This window comes from Lolium rigidum, chromosome 1 (assembly GCF_022539505.1).
Source record: "Lolium rigidum isolate FL_2022 chromosome 1, APGP_CSIRO_Lrig_0.1, whole genome shotgun sequence".
Classification (NCBI taxonomy): Eukaryota; Viridiplantae; Streptophyta; class Magnoliopsida; order Poales; family Poaceae; genus Lolium; species Lolium rigidum.
Window position 1 is genome coordinate 277992061 of NC_061508.1, and position 25738 is coordinate 278017798.

Genomic DNA, 25738 nt, shown 5'->3' on the forward strand with positions numbered 1-25738 from the left:
CTGTACTAAATTGACTCTATCATGGTGATGCTAGGGGTTTCTTGTCACATTACTAATTTCCTACTATTTTGTATTTTATAATTACTTAAGATTATAAGTAACACTTCCATTAAATTAGGTATTGGGAGTTTCTTAGTAAAGAGTATAATAATTTTTCTGGTTGTAACAAAGCAACTGTCATAGTCCTTGAAGTCCATTTGTTATTCAGACTTTTGTAAATGAATAATACTTCGTAATAATGGATGGCTATATGCTCAATCGATGTAGAGGACGGAGGATTTTCTTCCTTAAAATAAAATTAAGCTTCATCTGTAATGACCTCATAAAGACGAGTCCCAGATGTGATATTCAGGACGTCATATAGTTTGCTTTCATCATATATGTACTAAGCGAACCATGAAGGATGGAGCATCATATATATTATTTATAAATCTTAAAATCAAAATTATTCATATGAAAACCAAAATTTACTACATACTCCCTCCATCCCAAAATATAAAATTTTGATGGTCAACAATTTGCAACTTTAACCATGATTTATACTTATAGTATGTCCATATCAGTTATAAATATATAAGAAAATAAAGAGATTTGCAAAACGAATGCAACGATATGATTTATACATTCTGAATCCGTATAATTTAGTATATATTGGTGGTCAAAGTCGTGCATCAAAGACGTGTGGACACAAATGTGGCTTATATTTTGGGGTAGAGGTCGTATATATTTGAAAAATAAAATAATTAGAAGACATTGAAGCGTGCCTTACAAGTTTGTCGAGAAACCATTTCCTCAAAACAAATGCCCGGGCCGTTTTGGTATTCTTTTTTCGTATCTATATATAAAAGACATAGAAAAACAGCCAATTTGAAAGAAACATTCCCCATGCTCAACTTTATTGATATAGCCTCAACAACATTACTTATGCTGAAGTACGTGACAAACATATACTAGTATAATAGAAATCGGTACACAACATACATGATTTAATTAAACCTAAATAAAGCTTCATGTAAAGCAAACTAGCCATAGGTCTTCATGGACCAGAACATGTGAGCATCAGAAGCTGTTGTAGCTTTTGCTCAGCCCTGCAGTGCTGAAAAAACTTCTTTGATTGCGGTGACTTCGCTGTAAACGTCTTGCATTGCTGGACGATCTTTGGGCGTCTCTGCAGCGCATAATAGGCCAAGCTTAATGAGCTCGATGATGCAGCTCATTGTTCCAGCCATTGGATGATTTTCTTGGTTTAAGTTACTTCCTGCTTCTTCGTCTCCATAGCTGGGAACGATTCTAGGATCTAGAATGTTGCCAATGTTTTGAGGAAATGATTCCTCAACAAACTTGTACAGGTTGAGGCCATCGTTGAACATGTCATCAGTCGGACGCTTCCCAGTGAGCATTTCTAAGATGATGATTCCATAGCTGTAAACGTCGGCCTCTGTTGATACTTTACTCCCAAATCCATATTCTGCAATATGAAAATATATTTTGGCAGCCAATCAACACGAATGGGTTGAAGAAAAGATTTCACCGAGTTAAAAAAAAGTAAAATCTTAATATTTAGATGCCTATATAATAGATTTGCAAAATTAAACCATCTTGTGTTTATTAATTGTTACCTGGTGCAATGTATCCAACTGATCCTCTTGGCCCCACTAAGCTTGTAGAATTACAAGTCTCCGAAGAAGTGTAAGTGTGCAGGAACTTGGCCAATCCAAAGTCGCCAACACATGCACCCATGGCATCATTGAGAAGGACATTGCTAGGCTTGAGATCACAGTGGGCCATAGGAGGCATGCAATGGTTATGGAGGTAATCCAAAGCAGCAGCTATGTCTACCACTATTACAATTCTTGAACCCAAACTCAACGGCCTTTTCGGATAATGGTCGTGGGGTGTTTGATGGAGGCAACTTTCCAGGTTTCCATTAACCATATATTCAAGAACAAGAGCTTTGAACTCATGTCCTTCACGATCTATTGTTGAACACACAGTGATCACCTTTACAAGGTTACGATGACGAGTGTTCCTCAAGGCCTCACACTCAGCAAGGAAGCTCTTTATTGCTCCAAGTTGATCAAGTTTGAAAACTTTGATAGCAACTGCATGTTCTTCAGACTCAATTCTACCTTTGTACACGGACCCATAGTTTCCTGAGCCAACCAAGTTGGCTAAAGAGAAACCATTTGTTGCTTTCACTAAATCAGCATAGGCCATCTTCTTGAACCCCTTGACTGATGGAAGTGCTGCTTGTTTGGCCTTGCTTCCCTTCTTCATAAATACGACTCCAATACATGATAGCAGGACCATAGAAAGAGCAGAAATTCCAACCATCTTGAGTATGTTGGAGGTGTGCTTTTGTTTAGATGCAGCTGTGTGGCAAGGTGGCAGTTTTAGTGGCGACGAAACGGCACACAACTCTTTGTTACCTTGGACAAACACCTTGCTTGCATTTTGGAAGATCCCGCCAATTGGTACGGGTCCCTCCAGGTTGTTGAATGATAAATTGAGAAGTGACATGGATCCGAAGGTCTCGACAAAGAAATCTGGAATTTGACCAGATAAGCTGTTTCGAGAAAGATCCATGTCACTTATGCCTCTCAATTGGTTGAACGATTGAGGGATCCGCCCATCAAGTAGATTCCCTTCAAGGTGGAGGGACTCCAAATGGAGGCATCCACCCAGAGTTGAGGGAATTTCTCCGGTCAACTGGTTATTGGAAATATTGAGTGGGGAAAGATTGATTAACCCTCCAATTTCCATTGGTATAGGTCCAGAGAGTTTGTTGTAAGAGAGGTCAAGACCTTCAGAAAGTGTGGAAAGAGTAAAGAGTTCTTTTGGTATTTTTCCGTCAAAGGAGTTGCAGGAGAGGTTTAAGGTGTGTAACTTGTTGCATTGTGCTAAAGCTACTGGGATGGACCCACTCAGATGATTTTGCTGCAAGTAGAGCTCACTTAGTTGACTGAGGTTTCCAACTGAAGGTGGTATTTGCCCAGATAGTTTGTTTTGGGATAAGCTTAGAACGAACAGGTGTGGAAGGTTTCCAAGCGAGTTTGGGAGGTTTCCAGATAGCAGATTTTGGCCCATGTAAAGAAGTGTGAGGTTTGTGAGGCACCCTATCTCATGTGGTATCGGGCCAGAAATTTTATTGTCTGTTAACACCAAAACCTGTAAGCTTTTGGGAAGACTGCCGATGGAATTTGGCAGGTTCCCATGTAGGTTGTTTGTATCTAACTGTAACCTTACTAGCTTTGTGCAACTGGCGAGAGAGGGAAGGAAACTCCAGTCTCCGGCTTCGAGCTGGTTCTTGCTTAGATCTAGAGTGGTCAAGTTGAGCAAGTTCCCAAAATAAGGAACAATACCATGGAATGCATTATCACCGAGATCAATTACCTGAAGACTTGTGGCATTGACCATTGAATCTGGAATACGACCTCGGAATTTATTTTCTCGAGCAACGAATGCTTCGATGTTTGGAAGAGTACGGCCAATGTCTTCTGGAATTTCTCCAACGAGGCCGTTACCACCCATGCCAAAGTATGCGAGTGCGGATATATTGTAGAGAGAATCTGGGACGGATCCTGAGAGATCGTTGAAATTGAGGTCTAAAGTTTGCAACTGTGGTAATTTACTAAGAGTCCACGGTATGTGTCCTTGCAAGCGATTCCCTGCAAGCAAAAGCTCGAAAAGGGAAGAAGAGTTTCCTACAGAGGAAGGAATTTCGCCAGCGAGATTATTGAAGGTCAGGTCGAGACTTATCAGTGGTGAGGTGTGTGAGAAATGTGGAACAGACCCAAAGAGATTATTTTGTTTAAAGTTTATGAGTACAAGAGAGGAACTGTTAAAGAGAGCTGGAGGTATCTCGCCACAGAGGTCATTGTGTTCAAAGTCCAAAGCTTCAAGGGATGAACTATTTGCAAGGAGAGGTGGGATGCCTCCAGTTAGGCTGTTGTGCGTCAGGTTGACATAGGTGAGTGATGGGCTGCTTCCAAGTGAGTAAGGAATATGTCCAGTCAAGTTGTTGCTAGGAAGAAATAGAATTGAAAGCTTAGGAAGCACGCCGAACCCAACCGGAATGCTTCCATGGAGCACGTTGCTATCGAGGTAGACCTCTGTTAGATTTACACAGTTGGCCAAACCTGGCGGGATGTCCCCCTGGAAGGAGTTGTTCCCGAGATCAATGATCTGAAGGCTAGAGCAATTAGATAAAGAATACGGTATTTGACCAGTAAACTTGTTCGATTGAAGGTTTAAATGAACGAGACGATCCAGATGGCCTACCTCAGGTGGGATTCTACCATTCAGCAGATTACCCCGGAGGTTGATTCTTCTGAGAAAAGTGAGATTACCGATGCATGGCGGTATTTGGCCGTCCAGCCCTAGCGATTCAAGGTCAATTGCTCTCACGCGAGATGCATGCTTCTTGCCGCAGGTGACACCGGGCCAACTGCAATACTGCAGTGTACTGTTCCACGAGGCAAGGGCTTCCGCATGGTTAGAAAGGTGGTTCCTGAGACAAAGGAGGGCCTGGAAGTCCTCACTGGATTCGTCACCAAGCGTGGTGCCAATGCCATGTGATGAAGAAGCACATGCAAAAAGTGTCAAGAAAGATAACAGTATAGTGATTGTCGGGAGTGATGAATTGAGAGCCTGAGACATATCTAATGTTGCTCAATCCTTATGCGGCTACCTAGTGGTGACGAGGCTCGATTGTGTTTTCCAACCGTATCAGTTATACGTCCATTTATAGGCTTCTTTCCTTCTCTCGTCCAAATTAGATCCAAACATATCATAGTCGAAGATTCAGGACAAAAAGAAAGAACTGGTCAATAGTTCCTTTTCTATCAAGCCAGCTACTCAACTGGACAGTTGTTTCCTTACATAACTCTACCCACTTAGCTCATCGGTAAAAAAAATATAATGATACTAAATGATACTCCCACTGTTCCGAATTAGTTGTAACCGTTTTTTCTAGATACACATGTAACAAATCTGTGGTATCTATTTGGGATAGATGGAGTCCCATTTACACGTGGCGCCTGCACTAATGTAATGTCAAGAGCTAGTCGAGACATTAAAAATACCTACGATAAAAATATTGTTGGAAATAATCTAAACGTACCAGAGGAGAGGTATGTTTGGCTTAGTTTCCTAGTCTCTAGTGTAGTTGTGTTTGTTTCAGAAACACGAGATAGCTATACGTGGAGTACTAGTTGAGTCCTAGATGAGTTAGTATTGGTAGGTTTAGACGTGGTAGAGTCAGTAAGTATGTCCAAGTCCACTTTGGAAATTAGAGTTGGTCAGCCGTGTCGTACTAGTTCAAGTGGAGTCCTAGTAGGAGTCGTTGTGTTGCCTGGCCGTGTATATATACACGCCAGGATCGTTACTTGTAATCAGAAGTTGTATCGTGAGTTGAGAAAAGCAGAAAATAAAGAAAAGAATAGAGGGCACGATATGTGCCCTTGGCGATAAATTTTATCTCCGCGTTTGTTTGTCTAGTTTCATGTGATTGATCCGTGGGCGAATCCCAACAATTGGTATCAGAGCGAGGTCGAAGATTTGAAGCCACGCTTGCCCCGGGGAGGCGACCCTACTAGCGCCTCGGGGCGGGCGATCGTCGCTCAGCGGAGCGACACGGAGGAGACGGCGGGGTGACGTCGTCGGCAAGGAGGTGTAGGTGGATGATCGTTGATGGGAGAGGTGGTGCCGAGGTGAGGTGCCGGGAGTCTCGTCAAGATCGTCGTCCGGGAGTTTCGTGAAGGTCTTCGGAGGAGTCCGATGAGTCAAGGAGTCATGGGCGTGCAAGTTGGCACGTCGAGTCGGCGTCGAGTCTGTGAGTCGTCGTTGTGTCCAAGTGCTCGTTTCTGTGAGGATCCGTTGCAGTTGAAGCGCGTCACGCTCGAGGAGTTGCCCGGGAGCAAGGATCGACGTGAGCGAAGACAAGGTGGCAAGGTGGCCATCTGCGTGTCTCGGCGAGGAGATCAAGCTTTACGTGTAGTGGGACAGTGACCAGTTAAATTAGTAACGACGTGAAGACTGATGGTGTGTCCAGTCTTGCACGTTGCACGCGTAGATGCGACCGTGTGGGCTGGTAGTCCGGATCATGCGTTGGAGTTGAGTCGACAAGCCGCGAATCTGCATGGAGTCGAGATCAGAAGAAGTACGAGGAGACAACAAGTCGTGGTCGAGTCTAGCAGTCGGTAAGTTTAGATTAGGAGGAGATTGTTGGAAATAATCTAAACGTACCAGAGGAGAGGTATGTTTGGCTTAGTTTCCTAGTCTCTAGTGTAGTTGTGTTTGTTTCAGAAACACGAGATAGCTATACGTGGAGTACTAGTTGAGTCCTAGATGAGTTAGTATTGGTAGGTTTAGACGTGGTAGAGTCAGTAAGTATGTCCAAGTCCACTTTGGAAATTAGAGTTGGTCAGCCGTGTCGTACTAGTTCAAGTGGAGTCCTAGTAGGAGTCGTTGTGTTGCCTGGCCGTGTATATATACACGCCAGGATCGTTACTTGTAATCAGAAGTTGTATCGTGAGTTGAGAAAAGCAGAAAATAAAGAAAAGAATAGAGGGCACGATATGTGCCCTTGGCGATAAATTTTATCTCCGCGTTTGTTTGTCTAGTTTCATGTGATTGATCCGTGGGCGAATCCCAACAAATATTAAGCAAAAAAAGAATGAAACAAAAAACATGCCATGCCAAAACAATCAACGAACTCGCAACAACGGGAAATGATCACCACCAATGCCAATAATCAGATGTTAAAAGGGTTCCCCAACAATGAAACCTCAAGACAGTGAAAATGAATAGACATTGTCGTTGCTTGATCGAACACCATAGTGGGAAAGTACATGAGGCGAAAGTACCCAGTCCGTGAGGGTAACCCGTTAATTTTTTCATGAAATTAATCCTCATCAGCTGCAGCAACCGTGACATGCTTCCACGATCGCCTATTCTAATGACCAGTTCGAAGAAAACAGTTCCTCCGACGAAACGGCGGAGAAGATCACCGGCGCCATACATGGCCCTAGGCATGTGACCCTTGCTGGACAGCCACGGCCACGCTCAGTTGTGTCCTTTGCACATTGTGTGGTCATCGTAGATTCGTAGCGCTGCCGCGTCTGAAAAAGTAGCTCTCCGCCTCCGTTGCTCTACCACCCGTCTGGTTAGCCGCCTACCATGACTGTCTGAACATGGCCGTGCGGCCGCTGAAACACGCCACACCAAGCGTTCATGATCGTGTGACCATCAACCTCACAGCAGCACCTCACCCGGCCGGGCAAGCCGACCACCAGTGAATCTCTCGGCGCATCTTTGACGGCCCACGCAAAAGGAAAATGATCCTATTCCCCCGGGGGGCTGCGAGCGAGCGCAACCTCCGGGTCACGCACCGTGCGATCGTCCTTATCGCTTGATCAAAAAACGGCCACGTCGCTCCTCTGCGTATCTCCTCGTCACCAACCGAGTCCCCAACCGAACCTCATCTTCTTCCTCTCTTTCCTTGCTCTCTCCCCAGAATTCCACCGACGATCCGTGCGCATCCCTCCGGCTGAATGCCGTTGATCTCGTTAGTCGCGGCCGCTACCTCGCCCCGCCGCCGGAGCCCGCGCCTTCCACTTCAGATCTCACCCCTTCTGCTACCTCGACAGATCTCGCGCCTCCCGCTGCACAGTGGAGGGCGACGGGCAGGGGCCCACAGTTCGCGCAAGCCACGGCGGCTCCGCCTCCGCCCAGCCTGGTGGTCCTCCGCCGCGCCAACCTCCGTCCAGGCGTCCTCCTCAAGGACATCGGTGGGTAGAGGTTCTGCCAAGAGAGGGGCTGCTGAGCACCTCGATCCGCCGGCCCCGACCGTCTCCGACAGGTGTTACCTTCGGCGCGCCAGCGTTGCTACTAGTGGAGGCCGGCTTTGCTACCTTGCTACCAGCGTTCGCAGGCTCCCTGATCCCCTCCACATGCAGCGTCCCTCGCCGCCGGATCCCGCGCAGCACCCATGTTGGTGACGAGCATGCTGCTGCAGGCTTTCCGCCATGGCTACGCCTGCTGCTGCAAGTTGACAGTTGTCTGCTGTCATCGGTTCATGGGCGTTGCTACTTTGGTCACCTGACGTTGCTGTCACAGGAGGACGGAGTTGCTGCCTCCCGCGGGCTACGTTGCTGTCATTGGTGGGCGGCGTTGCTGCAAACAGCGGCGATAGTAGATACAAATTTTCCGGCGAAGACTCTGTTAACGTATTTTGTTATGTATTGCTACATGTGAATAATTTTTTTTGCTACAATGGTTCTATGGTTTTGCTATGTTAATATATATATTTTGCTACTAAGTATTTTCGGTGATGTATTGGGCGAAGTTTTTTTTGATACAATAGCAATGACCTCGCCAGTGATCTTGTAAAAAATGTTGTGATGTTACTTTTTTTTGCTATAATTGTTTTGTTGTTTTCCTACTTTAGTATAGGAATTTTCCGGCGAGGCCTTCGATGAGGTTTTCGTCAATTTTTTCTGATGATATTGGTTTTGCTACAATAGCATAATTTTTGTTGCTACAAGCTCTCCGGTGTGGTGTCCGGCGAGCTTAGCCTTTTTATTTTTGATTACGTGACTGAACCCTTTTTTGCTACAATGTAGCAAAAGCGGGTTTTTTTTTTCCTGCCGGGAGGTGCTTTTTTGCTACATTCGGTAAAAGCAGATCTGGTCGTACAAGATGGCCGATCCGACGGCTGGCGACCCAGCGGCTGGGAAATCAGATCCCCCGGAGGACGCCCAGCAGTTTCCGGTAAAATAACTGTTAGCGTCTGTGTGGTTAAAAAAATGCGTCTGCACCTTAGTTTAGTGGCTCGATGCAAATTAACCGCAATAGTGGCAGATCTAGATTTTTAAAACAGGATGGTTCCACCTTTATTTTTTTAACACAAATAGGGCAATATAAACATACTACCATATAATGTAACACTAACACTATGATCTTCCATGTTAGAAGTATAATATGTGGGGGTGTATACATAAGACTAGAAGTCATCATCTTGTACTACAAGTTTATCCCCTTCCCTTGTACCTCTATATATACCCCAGGAGGGTCCAATCAATACAACACACAATTCTAGGCTACAAATTCAATATGGTATCGGAGCGGTTAGCCTCGCGACGCCGATCCTAGATCCTCCCACCACTTCCGCATCGTGCCGCTCCCAGGGAGATCTCTTCTCGCGGGCGCGGCACCCGGTCTCGATCAAAGATCAGATCGCTTCTTTAGTTTAGATTAGATCTAAATTTCGAATTCCTAAATTCCATAGATTAGATCCAATTGGCCAAATAAATCTCTAAACAAATCTCCGGTGAAACCACGTGCAAATCGATCGTTATCAGGCACACTTGCTCTGGAGCGCCGGCCATCGAAGATCCAATCTGCGCAACTCGCCGTTGCCATCCCGCGCGAGTCGAGGTGGACATGCATGATATGCATGTATGCAAGGCCATGCAGGAAGGGACATCTCGGCTACTTCGGCGATTTACATAAAAATAACTCTTTGTGAGAGAAAACGCACAAAATGATCTTTCGGTCAAACTATTTTACGCCTCTAACCCTTTTGTGTGGTGCCCTTGCGAAGGGCCACACCTGTCTATGTGGCGTCCGTGAGAACGGCGCCACACTTTATCAGCAGGCAAGCTCGAGCCGCCGCATATAACAGAATGTGTGACGCTCTTGCGAAGTGAGCCACACAGAAGGGTGCCCTTACGAAGGAAGCCACACATAAAGGTTAAAAACGTGAAATAGTTTAGCTGGAGGATCAATTTGGACAATTCTTACTCAAAAGGATCATTTTTGTGTAAATCGCCGGCTACTTCTACTGTGTACATGCAGGCCCCGTACAGGTAATAAAAGAAATCAAGCATATGCATGTGCTTTTGGCGCTCAGGGACTCCATCGAGTCAGCGCCACCGAGTCAGCGCGCGGCCCAGATCAGCAGCTTCAGCACGCCAGCACGCTTGTCTTCTAAAACAAGTGCACCAACACATCATCGACATCGTCGACCGATCTGCACTGCACCGACCCACCGACCTGAGCAACTACGTTAAGTTGCACGACTACATCTCTACGTTAAATTCTACATCACCAACTACATCACCAAGGTCTACATTAACACGGTGTCCGTCAACATCTTCATTAACACAGCCACCGCCTACAACCAAAAACACCGCCGTTGCTGCAGATTCGCTGCCACCGCCGCGCTATGACACAAAAAACCCGCCGTCGCCGCAAATCCGCTGCCGCTGCCACACTATGACAAAAACCCTCCGCCGCCGCAGATCCGCCGCCGCTGCACTGTGACAAATCCAGCCGCAAATCCGCTGCCGCGGTTGCATAATGACACAAAACCTCCCGCCGCCGCAGATTCCTGCCGTCGCCGCGCAAAACCTAAAATCTACGACTAAAAACACAAAAATTTTGCGCCTTTTGTGAATGCGGCTACACCACATATGACGACTACGACATCGATCACACCTCGACCACGGCTACATCACGATTGGCTACCTCGACATCAACATCAAGAAAACGTCTACGACAACTCAAGAACTCCAGTCAACAACGTCCGCGTCGTCACTTGCATCCACGACACTTTCGCTGTGACTGTGGGAGGGAAGAGAAGAATCCAGAAGGGGACACCGATGACAAGGAGGAGAAGAGGACGGAAGCGAGAGACTTCAAATCCAGTTGCAACCATCTGCTTCACTCCCGCTACGACTGAGGGGGATGTTAGAAGTATAACATGTAAGGGTGTATACATAAGACTAGAAGTCATCATCTGGTACTACAAGTGTATCCCCTCCCCTTGTTCCTCTATATATACACCACGAGTGTCCAATCAATACAACACACAATTCTAGAGTACAAATTCAATATTCTAAACATATAATAGTTCATAATTCAGGTTAATTTATATATATAAAATAGGCCTACATATCTTTTTTTTGTAATACTGAAGCTTTGTTAATTAACAACATTCTACAAAGGAGATGCAAAGAGAACCTATAACATCAACCGAAAAGGCTTGACTCATTGGGCATTGCCCAGAATCCTGAGAAACAGTAAGACACTTGACAGTACAAGGTCTATCCTGAAGCCTCCTTGCTAACTTAGCCTGATGGTGCGCTTTAAAGTTGAGGCCTCTGTTAATGTGAAATATCTTCTGGACACTGAAAACTCCATTGGTGACCGATGCCAAGAGTAGCCTGATCTCCCAATGACTAGGCGATTCCATGATGTCACCGGGCCGCAGCCGCTGTTGCAAGTGTGCTGTTATTAGTGAGCATATGTGGTTCCTGTAATTGTAGAAGCTCGGCTACATATCTTCAAAAGCTTAATGAGAAGACTACTTTTACTGGGGTCTACACCTTGTCATGGCCATGAAGGTGTCAATTATATCATCTTCATCCACTTTGAAGAAAGTATCTCTCTCAATGTATGTGACTAGACAATCATCTAAAACACTGTCACCCATCTTATTTATCGACTTTCTCTTGTCTATAAGCTGACGGCGAGAGGAAAATGAGTGAAGGACAATCTGCAGGTGTTATTTTCCTTCACCCGTGCAGAAGCCGTTAGACAAACACTGGCTTAGAATATGTACTATTTCTTTTTTTAAATGGATGCTATACCAGAAAAGTCGAAATCACTCATTCGGCTCCATGCTCTACTTGAGGATGAGATGATGACAGGAGAATGTATGGCGGCCCATTATAGGAATGGCGCGCTGCATCGATGGTCCCGAGCCCTCGGCGTAGCCGTAAAAGGCCGTCGACGTAGTCTACGCCGAGAGCCACTGTCGGTGGCGTAGCTCCTCGGTGGAAACATGTGGGCCCTCGGCATAGCCCTATACGCCGAGGGTGGCCGCCAACGTATAGACCCTCGGCGTAGGCCACGCCGTCCCGTCCGTTAGCTTCAAATTTTTTGATTTTTTTTTCCAATTTTGTTTTTCATTTTTTAGTCTCTCACATGGACCATTTTAACTCTAACTACACTTAATCTTAGGTCAAATTATACTCGTAGTCAAACATCTCATTATGGTCACCCATCCTCACACTACTCCACTTCTAGCACGCTTAACATCTTCGTTTCTTCTGGTTGAGCTTCCATCATCTTCACGAAACATTGCTGATAATACTACCATATCAACCCTATTAACCATTAGACCGTGATATCACAACTCTTTATTATTTTGAATTTACAACAATTAACTAAATAAACATCAATGGTTAAGTAATAATAATCTCTATGCATGATGCAATTATTAATTTATTTAAAAAATATATAAATCTTGAATTTCTGGCAAAAACTAAAATCTTCCTGCTTTGATATTTCCATTTGAAATTTTGAGAACCTAAAAATTGGCTAACCGGGTAAACCCTGGTGAATTCGGATGTACTTTTTCCCACAATCATTTTGATATATTATACATTTTTTCCACCTTCGTATCCGTTTTACCGATACATGATGCAATTTTGCAAAAAAGATCGATTTTTTTTATTCTCTTGCAACTAGATGGCATAACACATGGACATCTCGAAGGATTTTTTTATTTTTTTAAATCATTTTATGCCATTTAGTTGAAATTTCAAAAGGCGATAGGGGGGAGGGGGTGCATGGAGGGAAACATATACTCCGTATAAAAAACGGGAGAAGGATATGCCGAGGGCAGCCATCGATGTAGCCTTGACACCATGCCAGCGCCGTCACGGCCTAACTTTGGTGGACCGCATGCACATGCCTATGCCGACGGCCCGTGATGTGCCGAGGGTAGCCATCGGCGCAGAGTTTCATACGCCGACGGCCCTTTTGACGGGCTGGTCTGCTGGCCCATACGCTGGCGGCCCTGAGTTTTGGCCGTCGGCGTACGAGCAGGTCGTCGGCGTTTTGAGCCATTCCTGTAGTGGTCAAGGGGAGAGAGCAAAATGGGTGAATGCATTTCCTTGACTATATATGTCCACCGGATGATTCTATTGAAGTGCCTTATAATTCTGTTTAGTTGCTCGAAATTTCTATGAGGGATGATTCTATTGGAGTGTAAACCATGTGTAATTGTATATTATCTTGATGAAGCATTGGACTCAATAAAGCTTCATAATATGTTTAAAAGGGCCGATATTTAGGGTGGAGTGCATACAAAACCTTGATATGCATCCAAGATAAATGCTTTGTTTTTTTTTTTTGAGATCAAATGCTTTGTTGTCTATCTATGATGCACAGAAAGCCTAGAGCCTTGAAGGAAAGACCCGGTCGAAGTTTAGGTATGCCATTTTTCCTTTACCCGCGTAGAAGATGCGCGTTTTTTTTATAGAAGGAAGAGTTAGATCGGACAAGAAAGTTAAAGTCAATCAACCGGGTTTACGCCACTCCCAGGGCATGAGATGATGACAGTGACCTTTACGTCACCGGGAGAGGAAAATGGATGAGAGCCGTTAGACAACTCTCTACTTTTGGAATTTATATTTTACTCCAATATAAACATGCTATTGGATGCATACTGCTGAACCAGAAAAGTTTAAGTCACTCATGTTCATTCAGGCCTACGCCGTTGTCTATAAGCTGACTGTGAGAGGAAAATGAATGAAGGACAACCTGCAGGTGTTATTTTCCTCCACCCCGTGCACAAGCCGTTAGACAAAAATTGGCTTGGAATATGTACTGTTTCTCTTTTAAAAATTTGGATGCTATACCAGGAAAGTCGAAGTCACTCATTCGGCTCCATGCTCTAGTAGAGGATGAGATGATGACAGTAGCATGCATGGCTATCCATAGCTGATGGGAAGAGCAAAATGGTCGAGTCATTTCCTTGACCGTGTTCACCGGACAGCCTTGTTGAGATCAACGGCACCGGAAAGATCGCTCCAACTCGTCCAGTCGTCCGGCGTGAATTTTCCACAAAAACCATCTTCAAAAGATGCCTTCGAAGCTCTGTTTCTGATCAGTGACTTGGACTTGGACCTTGGGAAGTCTGCCTATGGGTCGTGTGCAAAACTTCAAATGCAGGTGAAATGACGCTTAATGTACAGTGGTGTGCAGGACTGGATGAGCTTTTGAGCTTGAATTGTTGCTTGACCGCTTTATGGTTCTGCCAACCTTTCTAAGTGAATCAAGGACCTCTTTGATACACATGACCTAGTGGCATGACCCTCATTTTTATACAGCAAAATTCGCCTCACATATGCTGTCACATTTACGTTTTTACTATTTGGTTTTTATAGTAAGTTTGAGGTATTGAAGTGCTATCAGATTGGCCTTTAAAATTAGAGAAAACCATGAAACCAAACTGCATCGTGCAAAACATACTTTTAATGGTATTCTCTGTCCCCGTGTGAGTTGCTACTGAGTTTGATCAATGCCTACATGATTGAAGTTTGGTAAAAAAGATTGCCAGTTAGTGCAATTGGTTAATTTGTTGGTGTGGCCCACTATATCGCGTCCCCCAAAGCGTCCCCCAAACCGCGCCGGATCGAGCGTTTGGGGGGGCGTGTTTTATTCGTGCCACGTTTGGGGGACGTCGCTCCCCAGTCGCGTCCCCCAAACGCCACCCCCAAACATTAAATAGGGGTTTTTGAAAACACAACCAATTATTAAATATAGCATACAAATAAATATGTTTGTGGAGATTGTTTTCAAAGTAAAATACAACGAACAGTAAAACAACAAATAAATAGGGCTAGATCAATGTGCCGTGGCATTTCCTTTGATCGTCCACAAATTCTCAACGAGATCAGCTTTAAGTTGATCGTGAACAATGTTATCACGGATCTCTGCGTGCATGGCTAGGAAATCAGCAAAATCTGCAGACAACTCATGATCAACCTCCGCAACAGGGCCTTGACACTCATAGGGACCAACATGTGACTTGGGCTGATTCTTGCGATCATCCTCGATGATCATGTTGTGCATGATCACACAAGCATGCATCACCTCCCACATTTGGTCGTGAGACCAACTTAGAGCAGGGTACCGAACAATTGCAAATTGAGCTTGAAGCACACCAAATGCCCGCTCGATATCCTTCCTGCAAGCCTCCTGTCGTGTTGCAAAGTGGGAATTCTTCTGACCTGATGGATTCAAGATTGTTTTGACAAAAGTGGCCCATGCTGGATATATACCATCTGCTAGATAATAGTCTTTGATATATTGGTGGCCATTGATCTCATAGTTGCATGGTGGAGCATGCCCTTCCACTAGTCTGCTGAACACCGGAGACTGCTGCAACACGTTAATGTCATTGTGTGATCCGGCCATGCTTCAGCGTCAAGCACCACACTGCAATATCTATGATGCCCTCTGTATATACCTTGCCAAACAAAGAGGAAGTTCTTCCATGCCCAGTGCATGCAATCGATGCTTCCAAGCATTTCAGGAAATCCTCTGACAGCATTTTGTGCCATGATCCTTGCAGTCTCTTCCTCAGTTGACCCTCTCAACTAGTATTTGTTCCCACCACAGCTCGGCAAAACTTGTACATGCACTCAATGGCAGTAGACTAACTCATGCGAAGGTAGTCGTCCTGTGTATCAGCAGGTGCTCCGTATGCAAGCATCCTCATGGCGGCGGTGCACTTCTGAATCGACGAGAACCCGACATCGCCTACAGCGTCGTGCTTGAGCTTGAAGTAGGGGTCGAACACTCGAACACCGTGGAGGATATTCATGAACAAACCCTTGCTCATCCTATACCGCCGCCGAAAATTGTCGGCATGTGTTGCGTCATCTGCGAAGTAGTCGTTATGCAGCATGGTATGCCCCTCCATCCTCTGTCGGGGCTTCGACTTCTTTCTCCCCGGCCTTGATCCTCCGCGGAGCGGCCTCTTCCTCTTCTCCGCCTCGGTGTTAAGCACGTTCTGGAGGGCCGCGATGATCAGCAAATTCTCCCGGAGGTCGTCGTCGAAGGCTTGCTCGTCCTCCAGCAGGTCGCTATCCATGTCTGAAGCAAAATCAGTGGTTAAAATTGCGCCGCGGCAGACGACGCAACGAACATCGCCCAATCACGCGTACCAGGAAATTCGTTGAGCACCTTGTGTGCGCGGAGGAGGGGCGGATTTGGCGCCGCGTTCTGCGACGGGCAGGAGAAGCGGCGGCGGCGGGAAGACGTGGCGAGAGTGCCAGCCGCGATGATGGTGCCGACTCTTAGAAGAGATCAGTCGTCGAAACGGCCGACAAATCCAGCGGTGGCGGAGGGGTGGTGTCAACACCCGGATTTTTAAGTCCAGATGCCTATTATGCTATACCTCGCAATTCCAGGAATATTGTTTTTGCGAGACATAATAGTTAAGTAGCATAGAGTCATCATTTATTACAACACATACTTGTCTTACAACAATAGATCACATGATCCAATATTACACAAATAGATTGTTCAACAACACAAATAAGTAGCGGAAGCGAAGTAGTAGTGGACTATCTATTCCACAGGCAACGCTTGACGTTAGAAGATGATCCTAGTTATCGTAGACGTCCTGTTGTCCGTCATCCTGATACTATTGTTCCTCTTCAAAGTCTGGCATTTGAATAGCCAGAGACACAGCCATGAGTACATTAAAGTACTCGCAAACTAATACTAATGTAATTACTTATTAAGTGTAGTAAGGGGTGCTAAGCTCTAGGTTTATTTGCATAAAGCCAGGTTTTAGTTCACCAAACATTTAGTAAAGACCCATTATTTGCTAGACTAACTCAAGTGGACACATTAGTGTCATTCCCACAAATCATTTGTGATTCAAGTCAAATCACCTTTCAATTCATCATTCCTTTTTAAGATAAAATTCTGATAACGGAACAGTATGGCATTTCCAATCGTCCGTAACCGTGGACACGGCTATTCGAATAGGTTTAACACTCTGCAGAGGTTGTACTCTTGTGCCACAACTTTTGATTACATCCGTCGAGGATAACCCCGAATCATCGTAACTCAGTACGCGGATCATCAACCTTAACCTTTCACTTATACACCCTAGTATAGGCACCTCTCCCCATGAGCTTGGCCTTCCGGTGAAAACCAACTGTCAACCCGGGAACTGCACAGGGCTTGGGTCGTACATTCACCTCATATTAACATCATTTCACTTTCAACGGAGGCAGCCTCGGCGTAACCTCTATGATGCTTGTTTGGAGGGAACCCATACTAAGATACACAAGTTTCTAGTTAAGCCCTACCCATAATCAGGTATTGTGGGGGTACTTGTATAATTGGAAGGGTATCGCATTCAAACCCCATCATCAGTTTTCATTAAAATTCACCAAGTCAACCATGTCACCTTCAACTTCACATCTTTCAAAGTCATTTCACTTCACATGATCCCATCTAGAGTAGTCAAATTTTATTTGATTAGCACTAGCAACTATTTCATGAGGGGTGCTATCTAGCTTTGATTTGCTCTAAGCTAACCTTGAATCTTGTTCTACTCAAGACCAAGTGAATCATAACTCAAAAGTACTTTGAAAATAATTAAGCAAAATAATTGCAAGGTAAAAACATGGGATAGGTAAGACATAAAATAAAGTGTGATGGTGCCTTGCTCTTGGAGAGCTTTGCATTATGGTGGTTGGCAAGAATATTAGCTTGCCTTGAGCAGGGTAGTGGTCAAAGTTTTCCTCCTCCTCCTGGGAGTAGGCTTCCTCCTCTTGATACTCCTCGTTACTAGCGTCTATATACGAATACGAGGTATACAATCACCAAACCAATCTTACATGCTTGACTAAAACACACCAAAGGTTCACACAAACTAATTCTAGCATCACATCATTCATGGCATGGTGATTTACTTAGTTTTCTTATTTAAGAGAAAAATAATTTCCTCTCATTACAATTATTGATTTGGTTTGATATTTAAATCTTTAGAGAAAATAATTTCCTCTCATTAAATCCTATTAATATTTAATCTCCTCAAATAATAATCAGGTATGAAATATAAGTTGACCAGGTCAACATTTCATATCTATTATGTGGGAGTATAATTTAAATGAGGTGCTACACCTCATACAATTTAAGAATAACATGTGAATGATTTAAAATCTCTAAGTAATAGAAATAAGAGGTTCATTAGCCTAAGGTCATTACCCCTTATTGTATTACTTAGGATCAAGATTTAAATGAGAGAGTAGCTCTCATACTATATACAGAATTTGAATTACAAGATTTAAATGCACTAGAAATGGCTCCATAGCCATTATTTTGATCTAGTCCATGATCATACAAACAACTTGGCTATCTTTTTGCATAATCAATAAGAGGACATCATATGTGATTTATGAGAGTTGGAATCAACTCAAAATCAATTATGGTTGAATTTTAAATAAAGTTTCAATTTGTAAATGTCCCTGCCTTGTCATTTTTAGCATTTGAATTCTACTACGAATTTGGAGGTGGGACCAGTGGCATTGGTTATTTCATGGGCTTTCCAAAGATATAAGGTTTCCGACGCCGCGCGGGAAAAGCCTACAGGCCCAAACGATTTAAACAGCGCAACGCAGCCCAGCAACGCATCCAGTGCGAGTGGGCCGCCTGACGAGGTGGGGGCCACCCGTCAGTGGCTCTTAACGCAGCGAAGCGGTATGAGTGATGTGAGGCGTCGGATTAGAATCAGATCCAACGGTGCACAAGCATCGTCTTCTCCGGCGAGAGACGAACTCACTGGCGGCGAGGCTAGGGGGTCGGAGAGCCTACCGGCGTTCCCGCGGTCGATGGCGAGGTGCGCGGCGACGTTGGCGAGGATGCTGAGTCGACTGGTACCGGCGGCGTGGCGTGGGGAAGCTCCAATCGACGGCGATGATCTCCGGGTACTGGCGGCTCCGATAGTCAAATTGGTGCTACTCCGGCGTCGATTGAGTGTGAGACTTGGTCGAGGAGAAGCAGGGAAGGGAGGAGAAGCTGATGGTGTGAAGAGTTGGGGTGCGGGGCTAATCTATTTATAGCGGAGGAGGTGACTGGAGGGTGCCGAGGGAGGTCGTCCATGGCGCGGCGGTTCCGGGGCACGAAGGGGCAAGGTAAGGATGGCGTCGTGTAGGCGGCATCATGGCGATGCTCAAGGAGTAGCTGGCGCAGCAAAAGGGTGAAGGGATGGCTCGGGCACCTGCGATGTCTGTCACGGTGCGTGCGGCCGAAAGTCGACGAGGACGACGGCGATGGTGCATGCGCGTGCATTTGAGAACGTCTACGAGCTAGAGGGTGTCGAGGAGGTGCTTGATACAGAAGTAGGGATGCAGGAGAGGACGGAGGCGACGGGGCGAACGACGCTCTGGCGCGTCCAGTGCGCGCTCACCGCATGACTGGCAAGGTTCTGGGCGTGCTGGGCGTGTCTGGCTCGGCCAATGCCGTGCTCGCGCGAGCCAGGGCCGTGCATGGTCATGATCCTTATGCTCTGTAGATGCTCCAGGACAAGGTCTGGGTGAGAGAGAGGGGCCAGGGAAAGAGTGGCCAAAGGTGGCCGGCATGGCACGGCATGGAGAGAAAGGAGCTCTCTCCCCACTTTAATCAGCACCAGCAAGGACAAGGCTTGATGCAGGGGATGCAGAAGAACCTCATCATCACACATTAAAGTTGGTTTAGGCTAAAATCTGCTGGGTAAAGATGTGTAACACAAAACTGAGATGCTGCCTGCCAACTGTTCGACATAATGGCCGCAAGAACTTTTTCTTCGAATTTTGGAAATCTTTTTGGTGCATCTCAATCATATATTTAAAGAAGCAGAAAGGTGGTGGTGGTGGTCAATTTGATGAAAGTTTGCAAGATTTCAAAATGGAGATCTTCTCTTTGTTTCAATGTCACATCTTGTCAACTCTTTTCTGGTCAACCTGGTCAGAGTCAACACTGGTGGTCAACATCAAAGTTGTTCACCTTGACATGGTCTTGGATGAGGTGGAAAGTGTTGACCAAGTTTGGTTTAGAAATAAACAGAGCCAGGGGTGCAAAGTGGGTAGGATGATATAAAATGGCCAAATGACCATTATCACATGTATGTTAGATTTGACTTTTCTTTGATTTGATTCTTGTTTCTTTGATGCATTTGAGTTTGTAATTGATATACAAGTGTTTTACAACCAAAGTAGCAAGCAAATTAGGCCTTGGTTGATGATTTGCAAAAGTGGCTAAATGTGTATGAGAGGGAAAATTGAATCCTTTTCCATTTCTTTTATTTATCTCAACTTAGGGTTGGATGATCTTGGTTTAGGGTTTAAGCACACTTGATCAACAATAAACACTCATCATGGCAAATGCACAAGAGAAATGCAGACTATGCATAAAACTATATGTAACACTATATGCATAGAAAAGTTTTTGTTAGTTGTGAATTTTGAGTAATTGAAATTCTCTCTCTTTAATTATTTGGTTGAAACTTGGGATGTTACAAACCCTTCCCCCTTACAAAAGATCTCGTCCCGAGATCTTAAAGAAAATTAGGTACTAAAGAGATCTGGGTATTTAGTCTTCATGAAGTCTTCTCGCTCCCAAGTGGCTTCTTCTTCGGTATGGTTACTCCATTGGATCTTCAAAAACTTGATACTCCTGGTGCGAGTCGTTCTGAAAGCTTCTTCCAAGATGCGAATAGGCACTTCGCGGTATGTCAAATCTGAGTTGATATCCACCGCTCGATGATCGATGTTCTTGAAACTTCGGTCTTCTCTGGTACTTCCAAGCACTTCCGGAGTAATGAGATGTGAAACACATTGTGCACCGCTGACATTTCTTCTGGTAACTCCAGTTGATAGGATACTTCTCCTCGGTGACTCAGGATTTTGAAGGGTCCGACATATCGGGGTGCAAGGTTTCCTCTAAGCTGGAATCTCTCCATTCCTTTAAGGGGGGACACTTTGAGATATACGAAATCTCCGATCTCGAAGGTCATCTCTCGGCGTCTCTTGTCCGCGTAGCTCTTCTGTCTTGATTGGCTGTCTTGAGGTATTTGCGGATCTTGTGAACCTTCTCTTCAGCTTCTCGGAGAATATCTGGTCCAAAGACTTGACTCTCTCCGACTTCCGACCAATTCAGAGGGGTACGGCACTTCCTTCCGTACAGTGCTTCAAAGGGGGCCATCTGCAAACTGGCTTGATAGCTGTTGTTGTACGAGAATTCTGCATACGGCAATCAGTCTTCCCACTTGGATCCATACTCTAGCACACATGCTCTCAACATATCTTCTAGTATCTGATTGACTCGTTCAGTCTGTCCATCCGTCTGCGGGTGATAGGCTGTGCTGAAATTCAGCCGAGTTCCGAGTCCTTCATGTACTTTCTGCCAGAATCTGGAGGTGAATTGGGATCCTCTATCGGATACTATTGACTTCGGGGTTCCGTGCAAGCTGACTATCCTTGAGATATATAACTCTGCGAGTCTTGGTCCTTGATAGGTGGTCTTGACGTGGATGAAATGGGCTACCTTGGTCAATCTGTCGACCACTACCAAAATAGAGTCATTTCCTTTACTAGATTTGGGCAGTCCGGTGATGAAGTCCATTCCTACGGAATCCCACTTCCATTCGGGAATCTGCAGGGGTTGCGACAATCCTGCGGGTCATTGATGTTCTACTTTGACTCTTTGACAGATTCACATTTGGCGATGTAGCTTCCAATTTCTCTCTTCATTCCATGCCACCAAAATTGTTCCTTCAAGTCTTGGTACATCTTGGTTCCTCCGGGATGAATGGAGTAAAGGGTGTCATGGGCTTCTTTCAGAATAACTTGCTTCAACTCTGAATCTGACGACACGCAAAGACGTCCGTTGTACCATAGCACTCCTTCTTCATCTTCAGTGAATCCTGGTGCCTTTCTCGCAGCTATTTGGCTCTTGATCCCATCAATGCTAGCGTTTCCCTTCTGAGCTTCCTTGATCTGACTAATCAAGGTAGGCTGGAGTTCAATGCTGGCTAGAAATCCTTCGCTAACAAGCTCAAGTCTAAACTGTTCAAACTCATGAAACAGGCTGGGTTGCTCGATTGCGATCATGGAGTTTAACTGACACGGCAGTCTACTCAAGGTTGGCTTATTTTGGATAAAATTTCACCAAGTTTAAAACTTGAGTTCTTGATATGCTGAACTTAAACACACAAACATAGTCATTAAGGTAGCAAATATTACAAACCAACAAACCGGAGGGTTTGAAGAACCCTTTCAACAATCTAAGACACATGGGACTGATACAAAGGACCGATACAAATCACGGGACGCAAGTGCTCAGGCGGGACTACTCTCCATCGACGTTGATCGGGAAGGTGTTATCCATCCTGGCTGCCAGGTGCTCATGGTCATCCGCATAGGGGTGGAAGGCCAGGTCGTCGTCTTCCTCCTCCTCGTAGTCGTCGTCGTTGCTCACGTAGGAGTAGCCGTCCCCCTGAATGTCTTCCCCCTCACCTTCTCCCTCCAGGTCCCTGAGCTGCTCAGCTTGGGCCTCGATGGTCGCCTTCAGTGAGGAGATCTTGGCCTTGAGGCGGTTGATGGTGTAGTCCTTCTTCAGGTTAAGGCGGCGAAGAGTCCGGCGCTCCTTAGCGATGACCTTGATGGTCTCGGCCTGTTGAGCCAGCTGGAGGTGGGTGTGGTTGGCATACTCGCGGGAGTTGTCGAACTCCATGCGGGTCTCACTCAACATGAAGTCGAGGTGATCCACATGGTGCCTCAGCTGGGGGTGAGACGGCAGGTTCATGGGCACTCCCAGAGAGTTGTGCCTTGCATAGTGAGCAAAGCGCTCCCCCTGGAGGTCCATCGCGTTCTGCCCGCACAGACGTGCGAGGGCCTCCTACAGTCCACGAGCGAGCCCGTCTGCCCAGTTGTTCTCCCTGAAGGAGAACTGGATCCTCTCGGTCATGGGGAGCGTGAGCATCCCGCGGAGGTCGGCCATGATGACCCATTGCAGCTATCCTCCGGGTTGGTCATTGACCTGACCCCCGATGAACTCTGGGGGTGGGCGTCCAAGAAACTCCAACAGGGCGAAGAGGTCCCTCTCGAAGATCATGTCGCCACCATTCCCGAGCTGGTAGAACTCCGTCTGGACGAAAGGCTCCATCGGGATGATAGGCTCCATCTGTAGAGAGATTAGATGAGTAAGTTAGAGAGGTGCAAGTGTTCAAAATTTTAATTAACTCATAAGAAAGAGCATGAATTTAAGGTTTTGCCAAAAGATCTTCAAAGGTAAGAGTGTGAATATGTTTTTCGTAACTAGTCAATTCATTGAATTTGAAACTAAGTTTTTCGAACGTCCATTTTAACTAGGGTCTCCTAAGGTCAAACAACGGCTCTGATACCAACTTGTCAACACCCGGATTTTTAAGTCCAGATGCCTATTATGCCATACCTCGCAATCCCAGGAATATTGTTTTTGCGAGACATAATAGTTAAGTAGCATAGAGTCATCATTTATTACAACACATACTTGTCTTACAACAATAGATCACATGATCCAATATTACACAAATAGATTGTTCAACAACACAAATAAGTAGCGGAAGCGAAGTAGTAGTGGACTATCTATTCCACAGGCAACGCTTGACGTTAGAAGATGATCCTAGTTATCGTAGACGTCCTGTTGTCCATCATCCTGATACTGTTGCTCCTCTTCAATGTCTGGCATTTGAATAGCCAGGGACACAGCCATGAGTACTTTAAAGTACTCGCAAACTAATACTAATGTAATTACTTATTAAGCGTAGTAAGGGGTGCTAAGCTCTAGGTTTATTTGCATAAAGCCAGGTTTAGTTCACTAAACATTTAGTAAAGACCCATTATTTGCTAGACTAACTCAAGTGGGAACATTAGTGTCATTCCCAAAAATCATTTGTGATTCAAGTCAAATCACCTTTCAATTCATCATTCCTTTTTAAGATAAAATTCTGATAACGGAACAGTATGGCCTTTCCAATCGTCCGTAACCGTGGACACGGCTATTTGAATAGGTTTAACACTCTGCAGAGGTTGTACTCTTGTGCCACAACTTTTGATTACATCCATCGAGGATAACCCCGAATCATCGTCACTCAGTACGTGGATCATCAACCTTAACCTTTCACTTATACACCCTAGTATAGGCACCTCTCCCCATGAGCTTGGCCTCCCGGTGAAAACCAACTGTCAACCCGGGAACTGCACAGGGCTTGGGTCGTACATTCACCTCATATTAACATCATTTTACTTTCAACGGAGGCAGCCTCGGCGTAACCTCTATGATGCTTGTTTAGAGGGAACCCATACTAAGATACACAAGTTTCTAGTTAAGCCCTACCCATAATCAGGTATTGTGGGGGTACTTGTATAATTGGAAGGGTATCGCATTCAAACCCCATCACCAGTTTTCATTAAAATTCACCAAGTCAACCATGTCACCTTCAACTTCACATCTTTCAAAGTCATTTCACTTCACATGATCCCATCTAGAGTAGTCAAATTTTATTTGATTAGCACTAGCAACTATTTCATGAGGGGTGCTATCTAGCTTTGATTTGCTCTAAGCTAACCTTGAATCTTGTTCTACTCTAGACCAAGTGAATCATAACTCAAAAGTACTTTGAAAATAATTAAGCAAAATAATTGCAAGGTAAAAACATGGGATAGGTAAGACATAAAATAAAGTGTGATGGTGCCTTACTCTTGGAGAGCTTTGCATTATGGTGGTTGGCAAGAATATTAGCTTGACTTGAGCAGGGTAGTGGTCAAAGTTTTCCTCCTCCTCCTGGGAGTAGGCTTCCTCCTCTTGATACTCCTCGTTACTAGCGTCTATATACGAATACGTGGTATACAATCACCAAACCAGTCTTACATGCTTGACTAAAACACACCAAAGGTTCACACAAACTAATTCTAGCATCACATCATTCATGGCATGGTGATTTACTTAGTTTTCTTATTTAAGAGAAAAATAATTTCCTCTCATTACAATTATTGATTTGGTTTGCTATTTAAATCTTTAGATAAAATAATTTCCTCTCATTAAATCCTAGTAAGATTTAATCTCCTCAAATAATAATCAAGTATAAAATATAAGTTGACTAGGTCAACATTTAATATCTATTATGTGGGAGTATAATTTAAATGAGGTGCTACACCTCATACAATTTAAGAATAACATGTGAATGATTTAAAATCTCTAAGTAATATTAATAAGAGGTTCATTAGCCTAAGGTCATTACCCATTATTGTATTACTTAGGATCAAGATTTAAATGAAAGAGTAGCTCTCATACTATTTATAGAATTTGAATTACAAGATTTAAATGCACTAGAAATGGCTCCATAGCCATTATTTTGATCTAGTCTATGATCATACAAACAACTTGGCTATCTTTTTGCATAATCAATTATAGGACATCAAATGTGATTCATGAGAGTTGGAATCAACTCAAAATCGATTATGGTTGAATTTTAAATAATTTCATGGGCTTTCCAGAGATATAAGGTTTGCTAAATTTGGTGTTGTAGACTTGAAACTATTCAAATTTGAATTGAGCATCAGTATTTGAAATGGGGTGAAAAGAATTAAATCCAGATTTGAAATGTTGGGCCGCGCGGGAAAAGCCTACGGGCCCAAACGATTTAAACAACGCAACGCAGCCCAGCAACGCATCCAGTGCGAGTGGGCCGCCTGACGAGGTGGGGGCCACCCGTCAGTGGCTCTTAACGCAGCGAAGCGGTACGAGTGATGTGAGGCATCGGATTAGAATCAGATCCAACGGTGCACGAGCATCGTCTTCTCCGGCGAGAGACGAACTCACTGGCGGCGAGGCTAGGGGG

The 25738-nt window shown here is 44.8% G+C and overlaps 1 protein-coding gene across 2 annotated transcripts; it reads right to left on the reverse strand.

Annotated features, from left to right (window-relative positions):
• Nucleotides 1–904: 904 nt before the first annotated feature.
• Nucleotides 905–4700, reverse strand: LOC124683751 (receptor kinase-like protein Xa21). Of its 2 annotated transcripts, XM_047218206.1 has the most exons (3): nt 4282–4700; nt 1620–4155; nt 905–1468 (listed from the first exon to the last, which is right to left on the reverse strand). In XM_047218206.1, exons 1-3 carry the CDS (start codon nt 4657–4659, stop codon nt 1083–1085), a joined length of 3300 nt encoding a protein of 1099 aa, XP_047074162.1. In that variant the 5' UTR covers nt 4660–4700; the 3' UTR covers nt 905–1082. The 2 variants fall into 2 exon arrangements, with proteins under 2 accessions (XP_047074162.1, XP_047074161.1); XM_047218205.1 differs by having other exon boundaries at nt 1620–4700.
• Between the last annotated feature and the right edge of the window lie 21038 nt (nt 4701–25738).